This window comes from Phyllopteryx taeniolatus, chromosome 19 (genome assembly GCF_024500385.1).
Source record: "Phyllopteryx taeniolatus isolate TA_2022b chromosome 19, UOR_Ptae_1.2, whole genome shotgun sequence".
In the NCBI taxonomy this organism is placed as follows: Eukaryota; Metazoa; Chordata; class Actinopteri; order Syngnathiformes; family Syngnathidae; genus Phyllopteryx; species Phyllopteryx taeniolatus.
Window position 1 is genome coordinate 10239894 of NC_084520.1, and position 23199 is coordinate 10263092.

Sequence of the window (23199 nt, forward strand, 5' to 3'; positions counted from 1 at the left end):
GATAACGAGCAAAGCAAAACAAACCTGCTCCACTGGCAGACATTTGTCATTTAAAAAAAAAAAACTAGTGACATCTCCAAGATCTGAAGTCATTAGTCATAGCTAGACTGACTATGAACTGAATGGGCAATCAACACTCCTCCGCATCATCCCTCTCTTTCTTCTCCTTCAACAGTTCATCATCAGCTCCTATGCCCACTCTCCAACTTCCACTAAGCTTCCGCCCCGTCGACCCCCTCGCTGGAGATTAGCGCAGCATCCTCCATCTCCTCATCTGGAGCGTGGAGGTGTGTGCGCGTGCCAGCTGGACGTCTTGAGAGGTAAGCGTGTGCGTGTGTGTGTACGTGTGCGCGCGTGTGTGTGTGCGCTAAATAAGAATCCCCACATACAAACACGCAGTCATTTGAATGGTGCCAAAAGCAAAAGCAAATACTCATTAATGCGGAGCTTATCTCGCTGTCACGTTTAATCATCAGTTAACTGCTGTGTGTGTTTGTGTGTGTGTTAGTAGTGCATGTATTCAGGCTTGCTATAAAGTAAGATGAACGTTGTCATTTACAGAATGTCCACTTGGGGGGGGCTTGTCGGTGGTAACTTTTAAGTATTAGGATTGGACAAAGGAGCTTTAAGTATAAAGGAGAGGGGGGTAAAGTTAGCGAGCTATCGTTGCCCCGCGAGGTCCTGAATCAGCATTGTGATGTCCTTAAAAGCATGCTTGGATGAGTTTGGTGTGGATGATCTTGAACCAGCAATCTCGCAATGGTTAAACGCAACAAACCAAAGAAACCCATTCACATTATCCTAATAAACAATGGGTTGGGGTTAGGGTTTAGGGTTTAGATTTTGCTGTAGGGTTAGTTATCCTGCAAAACAAATATTGGTTTTGGGTTATAGTTAGTTAGTTTTGAGTTTCGGGTTAGGGCTTAGGTCGGGTAAGAGGTTAGGTTTAGGGTTTACAGTATGTGCAGGGGTGCACATAAGTGGTGCGCATGTGCATTGAAAATATGAAAAGCACACGAGATTAAAGTGTAGTTAAAAGTTTTGCATTTTCCTTTTTTTTTTGTGAACGGCGCAGTGGAAGAGGCTCGAATAGTCTTGTGTCGTTCGCGAATGAGTCATTTAAACGAACGACTCTTTTGAGTGAACATACTGAATGGAATCACTTAATGAACTGATTCGTTCCTTTCTCAGTTCATTTGAGCTCAGCGGCGAGCGTGTGCCGCACGAGAAACTCGCCCGCAAACGGCGCCACTCGTTGGGTGGTGACAGTGTCTGAGCGCGGATGGGCCACCGTGAGTTGGTGGGTCAGGAGGGAAAAAAAAAAGAGCACCAAGCAACAACTTCTGGTGTTCCTTTGAGAACCAGATCAAAATTGTTGTGTGCGCCCCTGGTTATGTGTTAGGGTTTATGATTTAGGGTCAGGGTTCATCCATGCTTGTGTGCTGTGCGTCACTGACCTGCAGAGCGCTGTTCAGGAAGCAGCTGTTCTGTCCCGGCTCATTGCTCAGGCCTTTGCTGGGCGCGATGGAGGTCATGGTTCTTGGGGTCGTCAGCCCATGCAGCCCGCCGACCGCTCCGCCGCCGGACGCAAAGTAGTTCCTCTTCCACGACATCACTACCTGGACGCCCCCGGTCCCTCGCCGGCTTCTATGTCACTCCCATGAGAGTGACAGAAGGCGAATGGGAGAAAAGAGGAGGGAGGAGAAGGACGGAGGCGATGGATGGAGGCGATGCGGTTTGACTTGGAGGTGGATTTGGCCCCCATACAAGCCGGCCCCTCTCCAGGCGTGCTTTACTTCTTTAGAATCCGCCTGCTCGCTGCCAGAGCCGCTGCTGGCATCTGTTTGTCACTCGTCCTTTGGCAAGTCGTCCTCTGGCAGATCCTGTCAGATGGATGCTGTTTGGGCCGGCCAGACGCTTCCATGTCCTTTCATGCCCTGCGAGACACAAAGACGACCCAGCTGTCAGGCCGCACGGGTCAAACGCTGTCTACTTTGCGCAGGTAAACAGCAACAATTCCCACAGGCAGGGCGGTGATACAAAAGGTGAATGGAGCAATAAACAGGCACTCGCTGGGACGACTCACCACAAGTTGAGGGTCTTCGTGGTGAGTCGTGGACATCCGTGGTCATTTCTCATTACCAGAAATGACCATGGATGTCCAAGATGACTCTTGTTGGATTTAGTGCCAGTAATCGCCAGTCGTTAGATGGGCGAGTGATCGATTACTGTAATCGATCTACTGTAGTTGATTGTTATGAACTGTGTCTATTGTGTGGAATTGATTAATTAATTGTCTCTTGAAGCAATGGAGGCTAAAATGGAGTGCACTAGTGGGCTGCTGTTTATTCACTCCTAACTAGTTTGCTGTCTAAAGAAGCAAAAACGCAAAGGCAACTCCGGGCTACATTAGCGCAACCATTATAGTACATTCAGTGAAAGGTCCATCTCTAAAATGTATCTTTTTGCAGTCAACTCTCTGAAAATGTCTGTATTTTAGGGGTCCTGAACACAACCCACCAAAATTCCCTCACTAATGCCCAACAAGAAAGTTGGGAAAAAAATAATCCCAGTACACCAGTTGTACCGATCAACATGAAAATCGGTGGACAAATTTATCATAACAGGACATGTGAAAAAGTCAGAGCCCCAAATTGTCCAGAAGTCAGCCATTTACGTTTGAAGCAGCCATTTGGGACGAATTCCAGAGCTCATATTCTGACGAACTTCTATTCGTGAATTTGCCTAAATGAGCTCCAGTTGGAAGCGGGTATCCTAGATGGATAGGCAGCGCTAAATTACAAAGCTTAACATTTTACATGTTAACATCTTATTTAGCCAACCAGATTCATATGCGTCCAACAACCAGACTATTCTGCAAATTCACATCCTTATTGGTAATTATCAACTCAAAACATCAACTAAAATGTTGTGTCCATTATACAGCTTTGACAGAACTTTGTCATCATGATTCTTGTCATGGTTGTTAGTCTTTGTTCTGCCATGTTGAGGTCTGAAGTGGACTGATCTGTTTAATGGACACTTATGGCAGCCAGTGGAGTTTTCATTGGTCACTTAGCTATGCACAGTCGACAGTATGAGGAGAAAATAACTTTTTTTGTCGGTTTTGGGAGCCTATGAGGTCTGACATAGCACCAGTAATGTGACACCGAAACCAAAATCTATTCATAATCACGATTTAGCGACAATATTTGACACTTATGCCAGTGTGTGTGTGTGTGTGTACAGTACATACACACAATTGCATAATGCCACGGGGCAGCGAGCTAACAGAGCCGCAGTGCCTTTTGCCGCTTTTGGCAAAGTTTCCTTCCGCCTTGTTGCCAGGTTGCGTTGCAGGCACAGCACCCCTACTTTTTTATGGCGGGAGCCCAGAGGGCGGGCATGGGATGTGGATCGGTCGGTCTGTCTGTCTGTCTATCTATCCATCTACCTACCTATTTATCTATCTATCTAGAGAGGAAATACACATTCAGTACATCTGTGCGTAAATACACAAAATCCAACTTGCCAAAGGGATTTATGAAGGGATTTGGCATCCATGGCTCTGTTTGCCATTTTCCCTCTCCCAAACAGAATTACAAGCTTCTGTTTCGGCATACAGTGACTGTTTGTATGTGCGTGCGTGCGTGTGCGTGCGTCCCACTGAGTGGGTGTGGAGAGTGTGATCACACTTCCTCCTCCTGACTGCACCCTACAGCCTCGCACAATCAAGATCGCACAAGTGCTGTTATATGTGGCCTCTATTCGTGTGGGTGTGGGTGTGCGTATGTGTGTACCCGTATCTTCGGCTAGTTACCATGGAAATAGGCCAAGCAGCAGGCACGCGTGAGGAAAAGCCAAATCATGTGATATTAAAACACACACACACAGACACACACACACATAGGGCCAGCAAGTGATGATGATGTGTATTGATGGTGGAGACTTCCTGGAAGCCGCAGCAAGTCAAGGCACAAGTCAATCAAATTCCCTGGCCCAGCACTGGCGGCCATTAGGAAACTAGAAGAGAGGCGGCAAATTTACCCTATGAGGCGTTCGGGCATGCCTTGGTCGCTTTCAAGCCGTATGAGATCCACAAAGTGTCCAAGTCCGAGGCATTTTGGCAGAGCTTTTGAAAATAATCGAGGAGTTGGATGACTAAAAGCAAGTCCAATGACAGAAACAAAGCACAGTCTTAATGTTGTATCCGGAACTACTTCCCCCCGAGGAAGCAACGGATTAAAAACTGCAGAGAGCTCGCGACTTTAAAGGTCGTTGACAAACAAAGCAGTATTTTTGTCAAAATGTTCAAAATTAATTGTATCCTGGCAAAAAAGAAATGCATTAGTGCATTTTTTTTTTATTTATCTCAAAATGACACAAGTGGCAAGACTTTAAGTCGTGTTATGAAATACAGCGATACCTTGAGATACAAGTTTAAATCTTTCCGTGACCATGCTCGTAGCTCAAAACAAATCAGCTTTCCCTAATGTAATGAATGAAAATGCCGTCCCACCCGCCAAGAAAAAAAAAGGTTTAATAAGGAAAATTGCACTCTATAATATTGTACTTTAGAAAAATATATCGTAAGAGTGTATTTCAATAGAATGTAAAGAATTAAACAGTGTGTGCATCATGATTAATTAATTAAGCTTCTTCTGGTGCGCACGACTCAGCCAACATGCAGACAAACCGAGAAGTTTTATTTAACTACTGTAAGTGACGCAGTAATGTCTTTTTTTTTGCAAAGGATAAAGAATATATGCCTGTGAGTATTGTTGTACGTCTATGTGTTGCTGTATTGTTTGTGTTCGCGTATCCGTTCCCGAAGGCGTTATCACACCGCCAGATAGATGGTGTTCGTTTGCCCGTCCGTGGCGTTTTCCATCACGTGTGAGCATTAAACTAGCGGAAGCCTCTTTTATGAAAAAATGTTCACTATCTGCCGAACTGCTGCTCGTTGTGAAGTGAGCAAATTTGAGTTCACTGCTTCCAGACAACTGTGGTATCTAAAATGTTTGCTTCCAAGTCAAAGCAAAATAATCGGCTGAACGACAGCTCCTATCTCGAAAGACTCTTCAGTGTGGGTCTCAAGGCACCACTGTAATGATTTTGTTTAAAAATATTCAGTACTTTCAGGTTTTTTAAATTATTTTTACATTTTAACAAATGGTGCAAGTCCAAAATCAATCATAAACAGGCAACTTTGGTCTTTGTGGTTTTTGGGTTGTTTTTTTTTCCTTGTGTCATTGAATCCAGGAGCTACATATGCAACAAACGTACTACTACTTAAAATGTTACTAGGATTTAACAATTTTCCCAATTAATCAAAAAGATTATACTGTAGACTGGATGATTTAAACACCACGCCCGTGAAGAGCAATCAGCACGGCCGGCGTGAGTCACACCGCAGAGTCGTGACGTCGCCCTGGGATGTCAGAATAATCCCGGACGCTTTGTCAGGACGACAGCCGATGATTACTCGCGGATCGATGGGAGCCGGCGAGGGCACAGCTGGAAGCGCGAAGAAAAGACATCTGTTTCTGCTAAACCGTCACAACTGCTGCTAGCACCAACACCGCAAGTTAGATGTACGTACGTGCGCTGGAAATGTGGCGATATTGACAAGGTACACCTGCACTATCGAATGACATTCAATATACAGCTTTAGCTGATTGATCTGATTTTCCATGACTGCAGGTTAAGTGGAGAGGAAATTGTATTACAAAAATGTTTCCAAAAATAATTTCTTTTTTCTGGAGGGGGGGGCTGATATGGATTAGTTAAATTTCTATTCATTTCAGTGGGGAAAGAAATTTGAGATACAAGTGTTTGGAGATGCAATTGTGGACAAGGAACCAATATATTAATATTAGCAATTATAAACATTTAGGGGGTGTCTACTATTTGTAAATTGTTGTCATTTGCGGCAGGTCTTGGTTCCTAACTCCCGTGAATAGTTAGGATTCACTGTTTCTAGCCAACATTTTTTTTCTAATGCTTAAACATCCAGCGGCACACGGTGACCCATGAACAGTTTTGGTGTGCGCAAGCAACAAACATAATAAGGACGCTTATGCGCCACGTGTAAAAATACTGTCTGACTTCTGCCACTGCTGTGAATGTTTGTGTCAGCGTATCAGTGTACCAGCATCGCCGAGTACAATAGCGCTCTCTCTCTCACACACACACACACACACACACACACACACACACTTGAAAGACAAACAGCCATCTGGAAAGCCTCTTGAACCTTTCTTCAACAACCTCTCCTTGTTGCTTTCTTCCAGTGACCTCTACTCTCACCATTCATCTTTGTTTTCCAAAAAGAAATCTTCCAAGCAATGACCTCACACGCACACACAATGGTTTTTCCCGTAAGTGGGTTATGTGTAACTTCAAATAGCCCCACTTGACAATAGCGAGAGCCTCCAGTTCATCCTCCCGTCGCTGCGCTTCCCGCCACGCTTAACGTTTCATATAAAGTTAGACATCCTCAGGTGTGTGAACGTGCAGCAGGAGTCTGGGGTTTGCTTCAAGGTCATTTCCCCGCATAGACCATGTGACCGCACGCCACAAACGAGACGCAGCATCGCAGCTCATGACCAATCACACAGGCCGAAAATCGAAAACCGAGTCAGAATCCGTTTTATGTGGAGCCTGTTACATAACCACGTTTATTTACAGTCCATATTGGGAAGTCTCGTGAAGATTTGGGGTCAGAAGGAAATCAAAGCGAAGCGGGAAACAAAATGAATAAGTGGGACGTTAGATTTAACATGCCAAAGAGGAGTCGTGACGGGGTTGGGCAAGAGAAGGCGCTCTGGCGGGATGGTTAAGGTCAAAGGAGACATTGGCGTATGCGTTCCTCATCCTTCCCTCCTGCCTCATCCTCTGCTATTGTTTAATCTGCTCTTTCTTAAACCACAACCTCTCAATAATCCCGTGCATTCAGACTGGGTGGGGAGGCGCCAATGCTGCATCTGGAATTGTCAACAAGAGGGAGGGAACGCTGGGTAAAGCAAGGCAGGTCGTATCCCCGTTGAGTGATTGTACTCTCTGAAAAAGTAAAGCAATTTCTATCTTTTACAAATAGATACTTGGAATCCATTCCAAGTTGGAATATGCCGTTTTTTTCTCATTTTCAAAACACACGAATACTTTCCAACCGTCACGATCCGCTGACCAAGCTAAATCCCAGCTCAGACCCTCAAGGACGTGGGTGATACTATTTGAAGGCTCACCCCTAAAAATGTGAGATTAGGTGTTGAATTTATCGCTGTGCAACTTTCCGTTCAAAGGTTATTTCCAGTTATAAGGATCTACAGTATGTACCACTGAAACCACCAAAATCCTGGCTCGGAGAGTTCCCAATGTGTTGCTGTTGGAAAGCTCACCTCTTAATACGTGGGGGTATGTGTTAAATTCCTCTCTGTATGACTTCGCTTCAAAGATACTGTATTTCCAACCGTAACAAGCTATGGACCACCAAAAACAACCAAAATCCGATGTTGTTGGACACGGGCGGTACCATTGGAAAGCTCACCCCTAAGAATGCAAAGGTAGACGTTAATTTCATCCTTGGCGACTTTCCACTCAAAAGATATCCAAACGGAACGATCCGTGGACTGCCGAAACAACAACAAAATCCTATAGCTCAGATACTTCCTAATGTCAAGGATACATTTGGTCCCAAGTCAAAATCATCTGTCTATGAGTCATTGAAAAGTTAGTTCCAACTAAAACAATCAGTCAAAATGTAATTTCGGACACTTCCCGATGTCGTAGAAGGGCACCGGTGGTACTTTGGCCTAAGAATCGGGCGCCCAAGTTAAATTCATCGCTGTATGACATTCCATTAAAAGGTATTTCATAGCATAACGATTCAAAATCACGATTATGAGATGGACCACTCACTTGAGGCAGATTTCCAGCAAGCAGTTGACAGTTGCTGACCAGTCGTAAGGTGATCTGATTTTTTTTTTTTGGGGGGGGGGCAGCCACTGGTTATCTCAGAGGGAGTTAAGATTTGTGGTTAGCATTGTTTTTCGCATTAGCAATCTGAGTCGGTGAGCGGCAACATTTTCTTGATTCGTTTTGAAAGTCAACAACTTTTTGAGACGCCTTTTACCAACTTTACAGGACTAAAGTGGAACAGCTGAAATGCATATTTTGAACTCTTCAATCATTAGCTTTGACTTTCCGTCTTCCAGTTGCGAGGAATATAAAAACAACACTTTTTAAATCGTTGCGTGTATCACCAGCTTTTGGAGCACAATACATGCATTTGATAATTGTTTTGAGATAAATGCCAATGACAGCTTGTGTAAGATGGATAATGTGTTCGAGGGCATGACATCGTTTCCTAATGGTCTGTTAATTGTGTTTAATATTAGATGAGGTAAGCGGCATAAAACCACGAGGCTACAGCGTGAATATTTCCTTACCACTGATAACTGTAACCACAAAGTAAAAATAATAAAAGTCTTGTAAAAGTCAGTTAAAATGATAGTTTCCGAGACCCCCCAATCGGCATCTGACAGTGAGGTTGTTTGAGTAGGCCAACTCGACCCACACTACATCAAAACAATGTTCCCGATGACTATAAAGAAGTCGTTTAATAGGCTGATTACATCTCGGCGGGCTGTAAAAACATACAGTAAATTCACAAAGCCATTATGTTTGTGTTAAAAGAAGACAGTCATAAAACAGTTCAGGTGCCTTTTAAAATGTTTTTTGTCGTCCTTCATCCGCTGCACACAAGCTGTTGAAACTCTCCGTACAAAGCATCACAGCGGCACCAAACGCATACTCAGACTGTCAGCAGTCAGAGTTAGTCAAATCAAGTGAATCGCTCCCAAAGCTGGAATATTTTTAGGATTAAACTTCCTCCCCGCCTCCCCCTGGACACTTTCCCCCGGATGAGCCACAGTGGCAACAAACACTGGAACATTTGTGCAAGGAAAAAAAAAAAAAAAAAAACACTGGAAGACATCCAGTTTATATCATTCCACACTTTGAAAGTTCCACTTTGGCTTCGGAAAAACACATTTAAATACACAGCGACGCGATGCAAATGATGCATTTATACTCAAGTACTCTGCTTAAGTACATATGGTTATTGTTTTCTGAACTTAAATGAGTTGGTTACTTTCGTACATCCAAAATCTACGTGGAATTATTAGACTTGGGAAGCGCAGTACATTACAAAATGAATCAATGAAATAAGTTGCCAGTTTAAACCACAAAAGAAAGTTACAGGAAATTGGCAACCAGTTTTCTGATGAGTCATCAAACTTTGCTGTGACCCACAAGCAATGACGAAAGCTAATATTTTTCGCAATTTAGTGTCTGCCATCTGTACAGTATAAGTGGAAGAATTAAACAGTTTTTGACACACTTTCTCCTGACATGCGCGTTATGCTGCTTATTCTGGTGATGCGCAACTTGGCCACCATGGGAAAGTATCATACAGAAATACGTGACTCCCTAAGCAGCAGAAATGCAAGACATTTTCTGCAGAGGATAAGGAATATATGCCTGTGAGTATTATTAAATTGTCTGTCAAAAATCTAATTCAAATATCCGTTGCTTAAAGGTTTATTACTGCCGCAAGTTCGCAACATCGATGCTAGTTTCATTAGCTCGTCTATGCCGTTTTACATTGTAGGTTAAGGATTAAGCTAGCGGACATTCGTACATTGTAAGTAGTTAAATACCCAACGTGTGCAATAATTGTCTTTGTTTTCTGTTTCAACTTCAACTGGGAATAGCAATAAACAGCATGAAGAAAGCACTTGGCCTCTTTTTTCGAGAATTGTTCAGCAGCTGCTGTCGCCATCTAGTGCTCGAAACTCAAATTTGCTCCAAACTCAAGAAGAAGAAAAAGATCGCTCGTATCTTGAAAATGTAAATCAATGTACCACTGTATTTCTAAATGAATACCTCGCTGACTGATTTCATCTTTTTAAGACAGAATTTTTCAGTGCGCAGTGCCATTCCTTTTCCTATTTTTAAGTTGAGGCTAAAACACGAGACATGTAGGCACTAGCGACAGGTGTCTTTCCAAAACCAAGATGGTTAGTTCTTCTTGGCCTTGCACACTTTACCTACTTTAGCATTCATGTGTGTGTCTGTGTGTGTTTGTGCGTGTGAGTAGTATGTAGGTACGTGTGCAAAGCGGATAGCAGCAGCAGCACAGCGGCAAACGCGATGGCGTCCAAAGTCATCAATCACTGAACCGCAACGTTAAATCAATGAAGCAGCCACCCGGTAGCGGCTGACAGTGGAGCGCGAATGGGGCCCCGGTAAAAGGCTGCGCTTTGTCGCTCGTCGATCAACCAGTGCAACCTTTTCACAACTCCCCACAACCTCACAGTCAGACCTACACATGCAGAAACGGGACTGGACACCTATGACTAGGCATGGGCCCGGGTACCAGTTTCGAGGTATCCCGCAGTTTTAAAAAGTTATGCTTTCAAGACCGCTATAACTTTCCGTCAGCAGTATTGGGGGGGGAGGGGTTTAAGTCAACAGTGCAGAAAAAGTGACACGGCTCCTGCCGCTCCTGTTGTTGGTGCGAGCAGTTAGTTAGGGTAACTCCTCAGCTTGGTAAAGGAAGGATATCACGTTTAAGAGAGTGCCACCCATCACGTATTGACAAATTCAAGGTAACGTTAATATGTTTCTACAATGCTGTATTGAAATGAGCATTTGCAACCAGCTACAAGAGTTAGCAATAAACACCGTAGACTAGCTACCGAGGTAGCTAACGAGCATGGCTGACATCAGTTAGTTTCTGTTCTGACGTTACTTCACAAAGCGGAGAAGCGCAGAGAAGTCGCTACTAATTTTCTGGGGAAAAAACGTACTTTTACTGCTATACAGTGGCCCCCGGCATATTTGCGGTTTGGTATTCGCAGATTCACCTGTTTATGGATTATTTTGGGGAGCATATCCCCCGGTGTCCTATCTTATTCGCGGGCATTTTATTATGATCCCCTGCTTATTAATTTTTATTTGAGAGGGGTGGGGTTGAAAAAAAAATAATCCAAAAAGAAAAATATTTTGAATGGCAATTATATTAAGTGCTAATCCTTTGTGTATTTTTGCTATTTGTGCTCAGGCTCCCTGTCCACTGTCACTGTACTACATTTTTATTTCACTTAAATCATTTAAATTGTGTATTTTCTTTTTGCACTTATCTACCTCTGGAGCGAGCTCAATTGAGGGGGCGGTCGGTTATTATACCCAAACATTTCCAAATAATACATTTCAGAGCTGCAATTCCAAGAACGTACTAACGTGAAACTGCTGTATTTTTGCTCACCGTCTGAATGTGATACCGGCCCGTGCCTACCTAGGACTCGTTGACTAACTGGACCCGGGATGAACTTGAAAGGATGTTGTTTCGCGCGCACACGCACGCACACGTCCATCCCTTTAAACTAACCAGCATGACTCACTCCGCTTTGATTGACACCCTCGTCCTGACCGTTCGACACACACACACACACACACACACACACTTAATGATGATGACCAACCAACACTGACTGCACCCCAACACACGTCCTGCGGTTTGTCACTCATCCATCAACAAGTCCAGCAACCCCCAAACGTCCCCACAACCCACCACAACCTCCCTGCGGTGAGACCCACTGGTGCAGGAACAGGACTTGGACACCTGTGACTGACTGACGGGATGAACTTGAAAAGGATGCTCATGCACGTTTGAGCGGAAATGAGCTTGCCCCAAGAGGAAATAGTGACCCCGCAACACGTACACACACACGGATCATATAATGATTATAATGATAATGATGATGATGATGATGATGATGATGATGGGCAACACGCTGACTGCACCCAAAACATATGCGCGCGCACACCATTGCAGCATCAGACACGGAGCCAAGCTCGTATTACTCACCGCGGATGCGGTCGCCGCCAGTCTCCGTCCGCTCGCGTGTCCCACCGTGTGATTTAACGGCGGAGAGGAGGCTGAGCCGTGGGCGTATCCGCTCCGTTCGGCGCCACGCAGCCCCCACCGGCGCCATCCATCCAGCGCTGCGGTCGCGCGGCACGCCGCTGCTCTCGCGATACCTCGTTCTCCCCCTCATCTGTCTCCAGTGTGTACTCATCGCGATGCCGCCGCCTGCCGGGCAAGCCGGCGTGCTCAAATATGCGAGGGGATGACGTCATCCCCGTGGGTTACCTGCGTATTTTTCACCCCCAGTGGCAGTTTAAGGGGACACGGGAAGGACACAAACCACAAAAAAAAAAAAAAAAAAAAACCATAAAAAACACACAAACTAACACACACGCGTGTGTGTGTGTGTGAGAGAGTGAGTGAGTGAGTGTGTGTTACGTATGCACGCACACACATACACGCGCATTCATTGGCGCTGCTGACAGCGACATGCAGAGGACATCTGTCCAACATTTGACACCCGCTTGCCTCGCTTTGCAGCCACAGCCTGAACCGCAGAGTGTGAGAGGTCACGCATACCATAATACTGCTCTCTATTTGGATCGGGTTCCCGCCACCATTTGCAGGCCTGTCATTTAATAATGCCGGTGATTATCTAAGGCAGTTTCCCAAACTTTTTTAAGCCAATGCACATGTTTCACCTGAGAAAAATCTCACTGCACACCACCAAACAAACATTTAAACAAACAAAAAAAGATATACAGTGGTACCTTGACTTACAAGTTAAATTCATTACATGACCAAGACCAAGCTCGTAACTCAGTTCCCTTGTATATCAAATCAGTTTTCCCTTTTGAAATAAATTGAAATGTCATTAATCTGTTCCAACCCCTACAAAACACAAACATTTGGTTGAGTATTTGTAATGTAAAAAATAGCACTGTATTGACTATTAAGTGTATTGTATAAAACCATTATAAAACACATTAAAAGATCATGTAAAGAAAAACAGGCCTTATAAAAAGAAATTGCTGTACGTACTGTAGTGTTAATGTGTTGAAGTGTTTCAGGGACATGGCCTCGTGAATGACCGCACGAGCTGAAATTGTTTCTCTTTGTTTCTGAAATATTTTTTTTTTCCACAGGGGCGTAACAAGAATTTTCTAGGTTCCAGGGCAGTTTCCACCACTGCAAACACTCTGTTTTATGACTTCCCAAATCGATACAGACAATAGATTAATGACTCTGAGTACATAAGGTGTAAAAGCTGATTTTTGACCATGAGCCCTGCAACCTGAAAATGATGGTCCTCGCAGGGTCGTGACAAGAATTTCCAAGGCCCCAGGGAAATTGTCCACCCCGCCAAACCCATTGTTTTATGACCGTTCCCAAACAGAGACTGACATATAGTGACTTTGAAGAAATAGGAGTCCAAAGCATGTTAATGTTGATGGTCCTTACAGGGCCATAACAAAGAGTTTAGATGTTCCATTAGCTTTTTTGGCAGCAAACACATTGGTTTATGACCCACCAAACCCCCCAACCCCAAATTGAGACTGATAATAGATTTGTGACTTTGAAGCCAAAAGGTACTGCATAATATGTAGCTGTGTGATTTTATGTTTTTGTTTTTTTTTGTCTTTTGCAAGAATTTTAAAGCCATACATTTTTTATCCTTATCTTTATTAGCGTCACAGGTGAGCTGGACTTGGGGTGACTGGCTCGGTGCACCCCAGACTGGTCGCTGGCCAATAGCAAGGCACATATAGACAAACAACCATTCACACTCACATATACACTTGAGGCCAATTTAGAGTCTTCAATGAACCTAACATGCATGTTTTTGGAATGTAGGAGGAAGTCAGAGAAAACGAAGATTCAAACACCCAACCTTGGAACTGGGAGACAGACATGATAACCACTACTACACCGATGTAAATTTGTTTCGGAAAAAAATATGTTGGTTTAATTTTTAATTACACTGCGCCGTGAGACACAAGAAGCAAGGGCACCATCTCTAAAGGGGAACTTTATTGCATAAGTACATTGTTTTAAGAGTGCAGAGTGCTTATTTTTTCATTACTAGTTACACATGTTAGTACTTTAGCGCACGCTTGGAAAAATCCCAGTAAGGTTCTTTAAAATGGGGCGAGGGAGATGCTTTGTCCGTTTTCAGTCATTTTCATTTCCATGCATTAAACAGCAACTGATGCTATTCCGTTTAAATAGATATAAATGAATGTGCGTGCTCAGAGATCGTCGGTCTCTCCGTCAAAGGGGATGGTGTCCACGTCCATGTGGATGTGCGTGTTGTCCTCGCTGCACACCCAGCCGATGGGCGTGCGGTTGAACGAGGGCCGCGAGCGGATGTCGGCCTGAAAGGAGGGCAGTGGCTCGAGCTCGTCAGGGTCCGCACCGAGGTCGGGCACCTCGAACACCATCAGCTTGGAGCCCTTCTCTACGCCGCCGAAGGGCAGCGCTGTCCTGGTGGTGGTGAAGCGGGACAAAATGATCATTAAAATGAGTGCTTAGCGATGATACTGCAGCACACGATCAGTGAAAAAAATACCGAGGTGTTTACTTCGACACAGTCATCGGCCTGTCTACCGGTCAATGATTTGCTGATTACGTCAGTGGTGCCCAACCACCGGGCCCGGCCCATCACAGGGCCGTGGGCCATCTGGTAACGGGCCGCACAGATAGGTTGGAAATGTATTTATTTATTTATATGGCAGGGCATGAGACACCCTACGCTGTCGGGGACAGTCCGTCCAACCCCCTCCATTGACGATTCGCTTCATGATTAGTGTAAACGCAGCATTTGTATTTGTTTTGAAATACGTGATTTTATTTTGCAAATGTTTACACCGGATGTTTTCCTGCTACTGTATCTCCGTATGCTTGACGCAGAGTGACGCTATGTCGTCAAGTCACTTGCGTGTGAATTACTTTTCAATCCATTTGTTGTTGTTTGCTACAGCTGTTGGAATGTACATTATTAAGAAGTTTGTTAAACATCACGTTTTTGACTGGGAAGATTACTTCTGGGAGATGGCTGTCGTTGGTTGAGAAGGAGGCTAAATTAGTCAGTATTACTTTGTATTGTGTATCGCTATTAGCGTCAGTGTTAATTAAGCAAAGCTATCTTTGGGATAATTGTAATATCTTTATTTTTTTCTGAACTATCAGTTCTACAGTGTGAGGTGGTGTGTTGAGGTGTAAATAAACACCTGTAAAGAAACTAGAGCTAGTTGATTAGCTTCCGGCATGTCCATCAGCACCAACCCCGCCACCCCCTTTTCATTGGTCAGTCTATATGCCAGTCGTTCCACATACAGAACAGAAATGGGTGTTGTTCCCATAACGTTGGAGGCATACAGTTGTACAAAATGTATTGAAAAGACGAGGAGTTAATATTTAGGGTTTTAGCGCCACCTCTGGTCAATGAATTCATCAGGTTTGTCCCAATACTTTTTGAACACCTATTGTCCTTTGAATGTCATTGTTCGCCTGCTGCGGTTCCTAATGACACAGCTTCTGTCCCCCGCATAGACCATTAAGAGCATTAGGAGAAGATCAAGGGATCACATTAGATTTGAGATAATCACATCTGGGCCGTACATGTTGTCTCAGCGGGAAACCTCATTACAGGTGTGGTTGCCCTGCCCAGAAAAGCCTCACGGAAAAAATAAAAACTTATCTCGAATAGACCTCCTGCTTGTCTTAGCAAGGCATACAAATCATTGGCAATGTAAAGAACGACGAACAAACATTGTCTTCGGTATGCACCTGTTGAAGCTCTTGTACTGAGGAAACTGGACAGGCCCGGGTCCCGGCATCCTGGCTCTCATGGTGGCCGTCAGCTCCTGGTTGCCTTTCATGGCCCGTTCCCATGGCGACACGTAGGTGCGAACATACTCCCTCCTCCTCTTCTCCTTCTCGGATTCCTTGTCCACCACCTCTTCTTCTTGCACCACCACTGGGGAGAAGCAATAAGACAATGGACTGAGGGAAATTTTGCGTATTCTCAAACATCACTCCTCACACTCACTCTTGATTAGTCAGTCTACATGTCAATCATTACACACAGCATCGGTTATTGATTGGTTACATCACTTACTCGTCATTAGGCAAAGCAGAGGATGTAAATCTTTAGCCTTACCGTCTTCCTTTGGCATCTCAGGCTTTGGCGGGACAGGGGGAGGTGACATCAGAAGGTTCTGCAAGTTCTGCTGGAATGGAGAAGAGAACATTCAGTCTGAGCTGCAAACAACTCGACTTGTTTGTGACCTGATGTTTTTCTCCCACCATGTTCTCGTTGGTCGTAATGAACTTGTCGACCCGTTGCTGCCTCTTGCGGAACATCTTGGAGCCCTTGTTGGTGAGCAGCGAGAGCTCCTCCAGCATCACGTCTTTGGGGGTCTTGATCTTGGTGCCCAGGTCCAGCTCGGAGGCTTCAGGGTCAGACTCGTCATCTGACGGTCAGCAGAGGAACAAAACCCACCGTTTTAGTCACTTCTCTGTTAGTTTTTCAAATCATGCGAGACTTCAGCTCTATGAGCTTCAAAGACGTGAAGTTCACAAGTGCGCTTTGATCTTTGTCTTTTTTTCATGCTTTTGAAAACTTAGAATAATTGGAATGAGAAAAAAAACAACTTGTAATAATGCCATAATATTTTTCACACAATGACAGATAATGACAATAATCGTGTTGATATTCCATTGATTGATTTAATGGTAATATCATAAACCTTTTTTTTTAGATATTGTTAGATATTGTTTCTTATAATCTTAAAGAACAAAAACATAAAAATGTGCCCTGCTTTGAAAAGTTGGAAATCTGTAAATAATTGAGGCCCCCCTGAATATGTATCGATGCCCCAAGATGATGATCTCAAAGCATGAACACCATTCATCTAGAATGTACACAATCATGAACCGATGTAACATAAATGACTAGTCAGTAGTTATATTAGTAAACACAAACAAACCACCTTCACATGGGGTTCATCAATAGTATTAGCTAGCATACTAGCCAAAATAACAAATGTGACGTTGCATCACACTTGAGCAAGCAAATATGCACACTAGCATTTTACACAAATGGTATTAAATCATTAAACTCAGCTTTTGGCAAAAAAACAAACATTTTTTGCGTCCAATTTGCGCTTTTTTGCTGGATATTTATTTCCTCGCCATGCCTTGTTCCGAATGAATTACGGCAATAAACTGTTGTGCGGCATTATAGGATGTGGGCCTGCAAAACCGGGCGAACACTAAGAGTCACCCGGTCAAAGTAATTAGAGAAAAGGGCCTGTAAGGTTTGGGATGGGATGTCACGGTTTGGTTTTCATGCGTGGACAGTGGGAAATCCTCAACTACTCCGTCACCCTCCTTCTCTCAGAGAGACATGATGGATTTTTCCGCTTACTATATAACGGGGCCCTAGCATTGCAATGCTCCGGAGAGCCGTTAGTTGGGGGCCTTGTAAATCTTGTGCAAGGGGGTGTCTGTGGAGCGTGTGTGTGTGTGTGTTTGTGCGTGTGTATGCATGCCCGTCTACTTGTGGAGAGGGAGAGAGAGAGAGAAAATAATTGAGGCTGCTGTGCAAAGTGAACTCTCCCGTGGGGATATTGATTTGAGCGTTAATTCAGAAGAATGTGAAACCGGAGCTTGACTGCTGACTGTGAGGAAAATGGACAGACGGATGGAAGGGGGGCATTGGGATCCATCAGACAGACGGACAGGACCCAGGTGGGGGGGGAGGGGGGGGGGGACGATAAAAGGCCTGACAGTGACGAGATGATGGATGGATGAGTGGGCATTAACTGGAGCAAAATACGGGAATAAAGCGGGATAAGCTGCCGCTTGAGCGAAAAGACACAAATGTCATGTGGGCGCAGATGTGACGACAATAAGACGACGCGAAGTGTCAACAGGTCGCAACCTTTATTCAGCCAATGCGCATATTTTACATTAGACAATTTTCAGGGCACACCACTAAACAAAAATGTCACAAAACTGAAATAATTATGATCTCATCTCAATTTATTTACAAATTTACTTAGTGTGAAATCTAGCCCTGTTTAGTTGAACACAAAGCTATTATTCTCTGAATGGCAACAGAAGGATACACAGATTAACTGTATTTATTGCCATGTAGTGGAAGAGCTTTTAATTGTTCTGCCAATCACTATATGTCACTGGCATAGATAGATCAGCAAAATTACATTATTTGTAGTTGATAAATAACAATTTTCAGACAATGTAAGTGAAACTGGATAACGGGAATTTTATACTTTTAAAGCAAAGTGATTACATGCAACTGCACGTAGATACAGTTTGTTGTATTCATTGACCTCATGCTGTTACTGCGCCACGTATACTGTATAATAAATACCACAATATGTCCTTAATTTAAAAAGAAACATTTGTGCATTCACCAGGCTGGTTGATTTCCTAGTTATTATTGTATCAATAAAAATAATTACAATTGAATTACAATATAAAAAATATATAAATAAGTAAAATGCATAAAAATAAAATTCATTCATTTAAATTCCATTTTAATGGATTCAATCATTCAATATATTTATTTAAATTATATTATTATTTATTATTATTATTATCGTGAATAATAATAATAATAATAATGACTAAAGACACTTGTAAATAATAAATAATAATAAATACATATACTCAACAAAAATATTTTATTTGACATAATTTTCATTTTAAAAACATAATTGTATTTTGTAAAAAACATTACAAGAAAAATATAATAAATTAATAAAAATATGATAATATACAATGCATTAAATGAAAATATGTGCATTTCTTATATATTTAGAATATATATACCAGTACTTTTTTTTTGTTAAGTCAAACAAATAATAATGAAATAAAACAAATTACAATAATTAGCATTTTTAGGCAACATACTATATTGGAGCTTCGTTTTGTGTGCGTGGGTAAACATGTTTGTGTCTTACCATTCTGGCTGATATTGGTCAAGTCGGTGATGATCTTGTTGGCCTTCTTCCTCTTGTTAGTGGGGGCAGCAATGGTTAGCGACATGGCTAAGCACACAAAAAGACGCGTTGAATTGAAAGTCTTTAAGCACATTGCTTCTGTGCACTCATTCATCCTCTTCTAAGAACTAAACACATTTGGAGAGGAGCATGTAAAGTAATTAGGGGGACACACAGGGAAGTAAATAGTGGACTTGACTCCTTTGGAATGCAATTAGTCACCAGCACCAAGTAAAAACACTTCTCAAAATGACTTTTTTAAAAAAGTTTCATTTCAAGCAGAAGCCCTATTTTCATTGGCACTGTCAGAGACATATTTTAATACCTACCTAATGAAGTGTCCTGTGAGTGCAGGTTGTTGGCCAATAGTGGACACTCAAAGATGCTTTACAAATGCACACATTATTCTTTCACTCCACAGTTACATCCTGGTGGTGGTTAGTTACTTGTGTAGCCATAGTTGACTGTCTGACTGAAGTCTGGCTGCCATTCTGCGGCTACAGCCCCTCCGACCACCACCAAACATCCAACCGCATTCATTCATGGGCAATGTGGGTTAAGTGTCTTGGCAGGGGACACGACGACGACACGCGCACGGGCAGGGGTACGAACCAGCGACCCTACAGTTGGCAATAAATGCTAAGTGCCTTTTATGTAAACAAGTTAAGGCCGATATTGTCCCAAAGACAATACATTGAGCTGAATGGTCTCATAGCTACAACAGCAAATCTCTCATAAGCCTCATTTCACAATACAACTGCATGGTATATTATAGTGGTTTTAGGGTTCTCTTTTTTTTTCTTTCTTCATAATAACGTGTACAGTAACAAAGTGGTGGTCGAGTTGGACTGATTGACTCAGTCTTGTGACATCACTATTACTACTACTATAAAAACATTTTTTATTAACATTCAGCATGTGGTACGGTCACTCCAAAGAATATCAGAAATTATTAGTGGCCAAATGTTGACATGGATTTTTGCTCTGCTGAGGTTTGGGGGGTGGAATGGTGTAAGGGGTGGGGTGTTCATGACAGAATTAGCAACATGACACTGAGACTGCCAGTGAAATGTGATCCAATTAAGAGCGGTATGTAGCTACAGCATAATAAATAAATGAGCACATTGTTGATGATAAAGTTGCACGACAGCCAGCTTGTTGCCAGCTCGCCCATGATTACGTTGAGGCCGCTGAGTGCAGCAGTGGCGTGCGAGACATGCGAGGCCCTGCCTTCAGGACGCTAATTCCCCAGCCGAGGCCATCGTCTCTTGATGTAGGCTGCTGGCGCGTTGCGGGTCGAAAACAATTACGTAAGGCTGGAGGTGAGTCCCTGTTAGCGGCGGAAGGGGCTCGTCCGCGGGGACGGCGCTTAATGTAATTGCTCTTCATGCTCTGTAATTGAAGTCTGGGGTTCAGCCATACTGCGTGTTCTTGCACGTGTTTAGATGTACACGCCATAATGACTGCTTTTAGTTTTTTTTACAGGTGCTTATCTGGAATATTCTGGTGAGTGCGAGGAGGGAGGAGAGGTCCTGTTACCACATCACCCTCTCAGCCACACTTAACACCCACCCACCCGCCATAACCTGCCTGTTTTAGCTCCAAGATAAATCTTGGAAGGGGACAGCTGAGGAGGAAGGGGGTTGCATAAAATCAGCATATTCCCAAATCAGCATCCATCCATCCTCCAGCATGCCGACTAAAAACTCCACCAAGGCGGGTAACATTCCTCTCAGAACCTTCTACCACTCACACCAGAGTTGGTTGGACGAGACGCGTCCACTAACATTTATCTTTACTTAAGCAGTAGCTATATTTGTGTAGCCAGTGGCAAAACAGTGTGCAAATGGTTGGCACATCTACCTGAGACTTCTGAGGTTCAGGTTTTGATTCTTGGCTTCAGCCTTCCTATGTGGAGTTTGGTCTCTCGATGGTTTCATTTCCCACCCGCTTTTTCACGGCGATTCCTCGAAATGATCATCACATTTTGATGCCATGCTTCTCCCACATTAAATGGCAAAAGCAAAAAAAGCTTTACAATGTAGTGTTGCCCATCTGTCTCGGGTACCAGTTTCTGATTGGGGCTCATTTGGGCAAATATGCATAGTTTGTCAAAGTACAAGTCTTGGAAGTCATCAGAAAATGGCTGCTTGGAACCAAAATGTTCAGTTTTGGGCATGGATCCTTGAGACTGTTTCCTTTCATAATAGACATGTCCACCTAACAGAGATGGGGGGATTCAAGTTAAATGACTTGACTCGAGTCGACTCGAGTTGGCAGTTTTATGACTTGCGACTTGCTTGCCAAGTACTTAAGACTTGACTTGACTTTGACTTGAACTACATGACTTGACAAGTCATTCCATTTAGAGTTGGAAATCTGCATTCTAATATAGAAACTTTGCCTTTTTTGAAAGAAATAAAGAAAGAAAGAAAGAAAGAAAAATGTTTTGGGGGGTCATTCGCACCAACCTGGCAACACAGTCTGCATTGTTGCGCACTTGCCAGTGTGAAGTAGCCACCTGCATAAACAACAATGGAAGGAGCTCCAAAGATAATACAATTTGGATTCAAGGATTATGTTGTCAATAAAGTCTTTTAAAAGCGGATGGCAACTTGTATGGTTTTCAACTCGCGCATTCAAGACACAATAACAACGATGTCGAACGTCATCCGTCACTACAACACTCACAAAGACAGGTAAGCTAATTTAACAGTTTAGCTAGCTCGTCAAACATTGTATAATAGACTGGTTTGGGATGATTAAAAATAAAAATGATGTGATTGTAAACGTTTTAGTACAGCTGATTAACATAACTAGTTGGGATGGTTTATGATCATTGTCCAAACCTGTAGTTTCATTTCATAGGCATGCAAAACTCTCTCTCTTTTTCCCCCTCTCTCATTTACTCATGAGACAAAGTGCAAATTTTCATCAGGATGAACATTCCTGCAAAATTTTGTGATTATTTTATGTGTGTGTGTGTGTTTGGGGAAGCCCTCAAAAAGGCAATGTTATTTAATCATAATACCCATTTAAGCATTTCTCAATTCCTTAATACTCAAACCACACTCTCATGATATGGGAGCAAAGCGGTGGCGAGGGGATTGTCTCCTACGAGGCCTTGCCAAAATGTGCTGACAACACAAATCAAATGCATCTGACTGTAAACAAGTCCGTGAACTTAAACTGGCTCTTGAATTATTTAACAGCTCCAATTGCCTCAGTGCCGGATCATCCACCATGCAGCAGCACTCAAGGCCTCTGTCCCCCCCTTCTCCCCCCCCCCACACACACACACACACTTACCTAAGAACTCAGGTGTAAACCACAGGAAGTCTCTCAGCTCCCGCAAAGTTCCCGCAGGAAAGAAACTTTGCCACTTCCAGGTAGACTGGAGCCCTCGAGTCTGGAGTTGTACCGCTGACCCTCGTCTTCACCACCGGACAGAGTGAAACCTTATCAGCAGTGTTGCTCGTGAACTGTGGACATGTGTCCTCCTGTGGAGGGTGTGAAAGAGGGGTGGGGTGGCCTGGGGTGGTGGGTGTGGTGTTTCAAGTTCAGAAAGGGGTACCTAATGATGTCCATGGCCCAACGTCCAATCGCTGTGTTGAAGGAAACACCAATGGAAGCCTGTCATTAGATTTGAACTCTGGGTTGATCAAGACGACAAATGAGAGAGTATCTTTTGGAAAGAACTGTCATTTCTTCTAAAGGAGCTACTGATACTTCTAGAAGTTTCTTCTGGAATGGGGTTTCCAAAGGTTTTGAAGTTCAAGACCCAAAATCCCCTTCTAGGACCGGTCCCCAAGTTTGGATAACGCTGTTCTAGAAGGTGCGCCTGAGACATTCTGACACCTCTTTAATGTTTATTTTCGTCTTTGAGAATACTAAACAATCAATGACATGAAACTACAAACAGTTCCGTTAGGACAGAGGCGTTTCGGCAAGCATGTGCAGGGACAGGATGAACCCCCGTCCTGCTCTCAATCACGCCGTGAAAAAGCCATCGGAATTAAGAGTTTAGCACCGTGCCAAATAGCCGCAGATTAACTGTTCCGAAAATAGGTGAAATGGCTGATTGTATGCAAGGCAGCAAGTCGCTAATTCAGAGGGAATAGCATGGAGCTAAAAAGTGGTCAATGAAGCCAGCAGGTCCCTTGATATATTTACAAAATCAAGACCCATTTGGGCGTGAAGCGTGCGGCGGCACTCGTTTAAAATTAGCAGCAA

General features: G+C 43.4%; 2 protein-coding genes across 4 annotated transcripts in view; both read right to left on the reverse strand.

The window, feature by feature from the left end:
• Positions 1-12106, reverse strand: part of usp54b (ubiquitin specific peptidase 54b) — a 44282-nt gene extending 32176 nt beyond the window's left edge. For both annotated transcript variants that reach the window (XR_009785662.1, XM_061756159.1), the window contains exons 1-2: positions 11936-12106; positions 1458-1937 (exon numbers count right to left, since the gene is read on the reverse strand). Coding sequence is in view for 1 of the 2 variants with exons in the window: in XM_061756159.1 (XP_061612143.1) it covers positions 1458-1613 (156 nt within the window). In the remaining variant the exon portion in view is untranslated. The remainder of the gene's footprint in view (positions 1-1457; positions 1938-11935) is intronic.
• A 1845-nt stretch (positions 12107-13951) lies between these two features.
• Positions 13952-22480, reverse strand: myoz1b (myozenin 1b). Of its 2 annotated transcripts, none has more exons than XM_061756948.1 (6): positions 22276-22480; positions 18928-19014; positions 16244-16410; positions 16098-16164; positions 15725-15914; positions 13952-14419 (listed from the first exon to the last, which is right to left on the reverse strand). In XM_061756948.1, exons 2-6 carry the CDS (start codon positions 19010-19012, stop codon positions 14185-14187), a joined length of 744 nt encoding a protein of 247 aa, XP_061612932.1. In that variant the 5' UTR covers positions 19013-19014; positions 22276-22480; the 3' UTR covers positions 13952-14184. The 2 variants fall into 2 exon arrangements, with proteins under 2 accessions (XP_061612932.1, XP_061612931.1); XM_061756947.1 differs by having other exon boundaries at positions 16098-16167; positions 22276-22479.
• Positions 22481-23199: the final 719 nt, after the last annotated feature.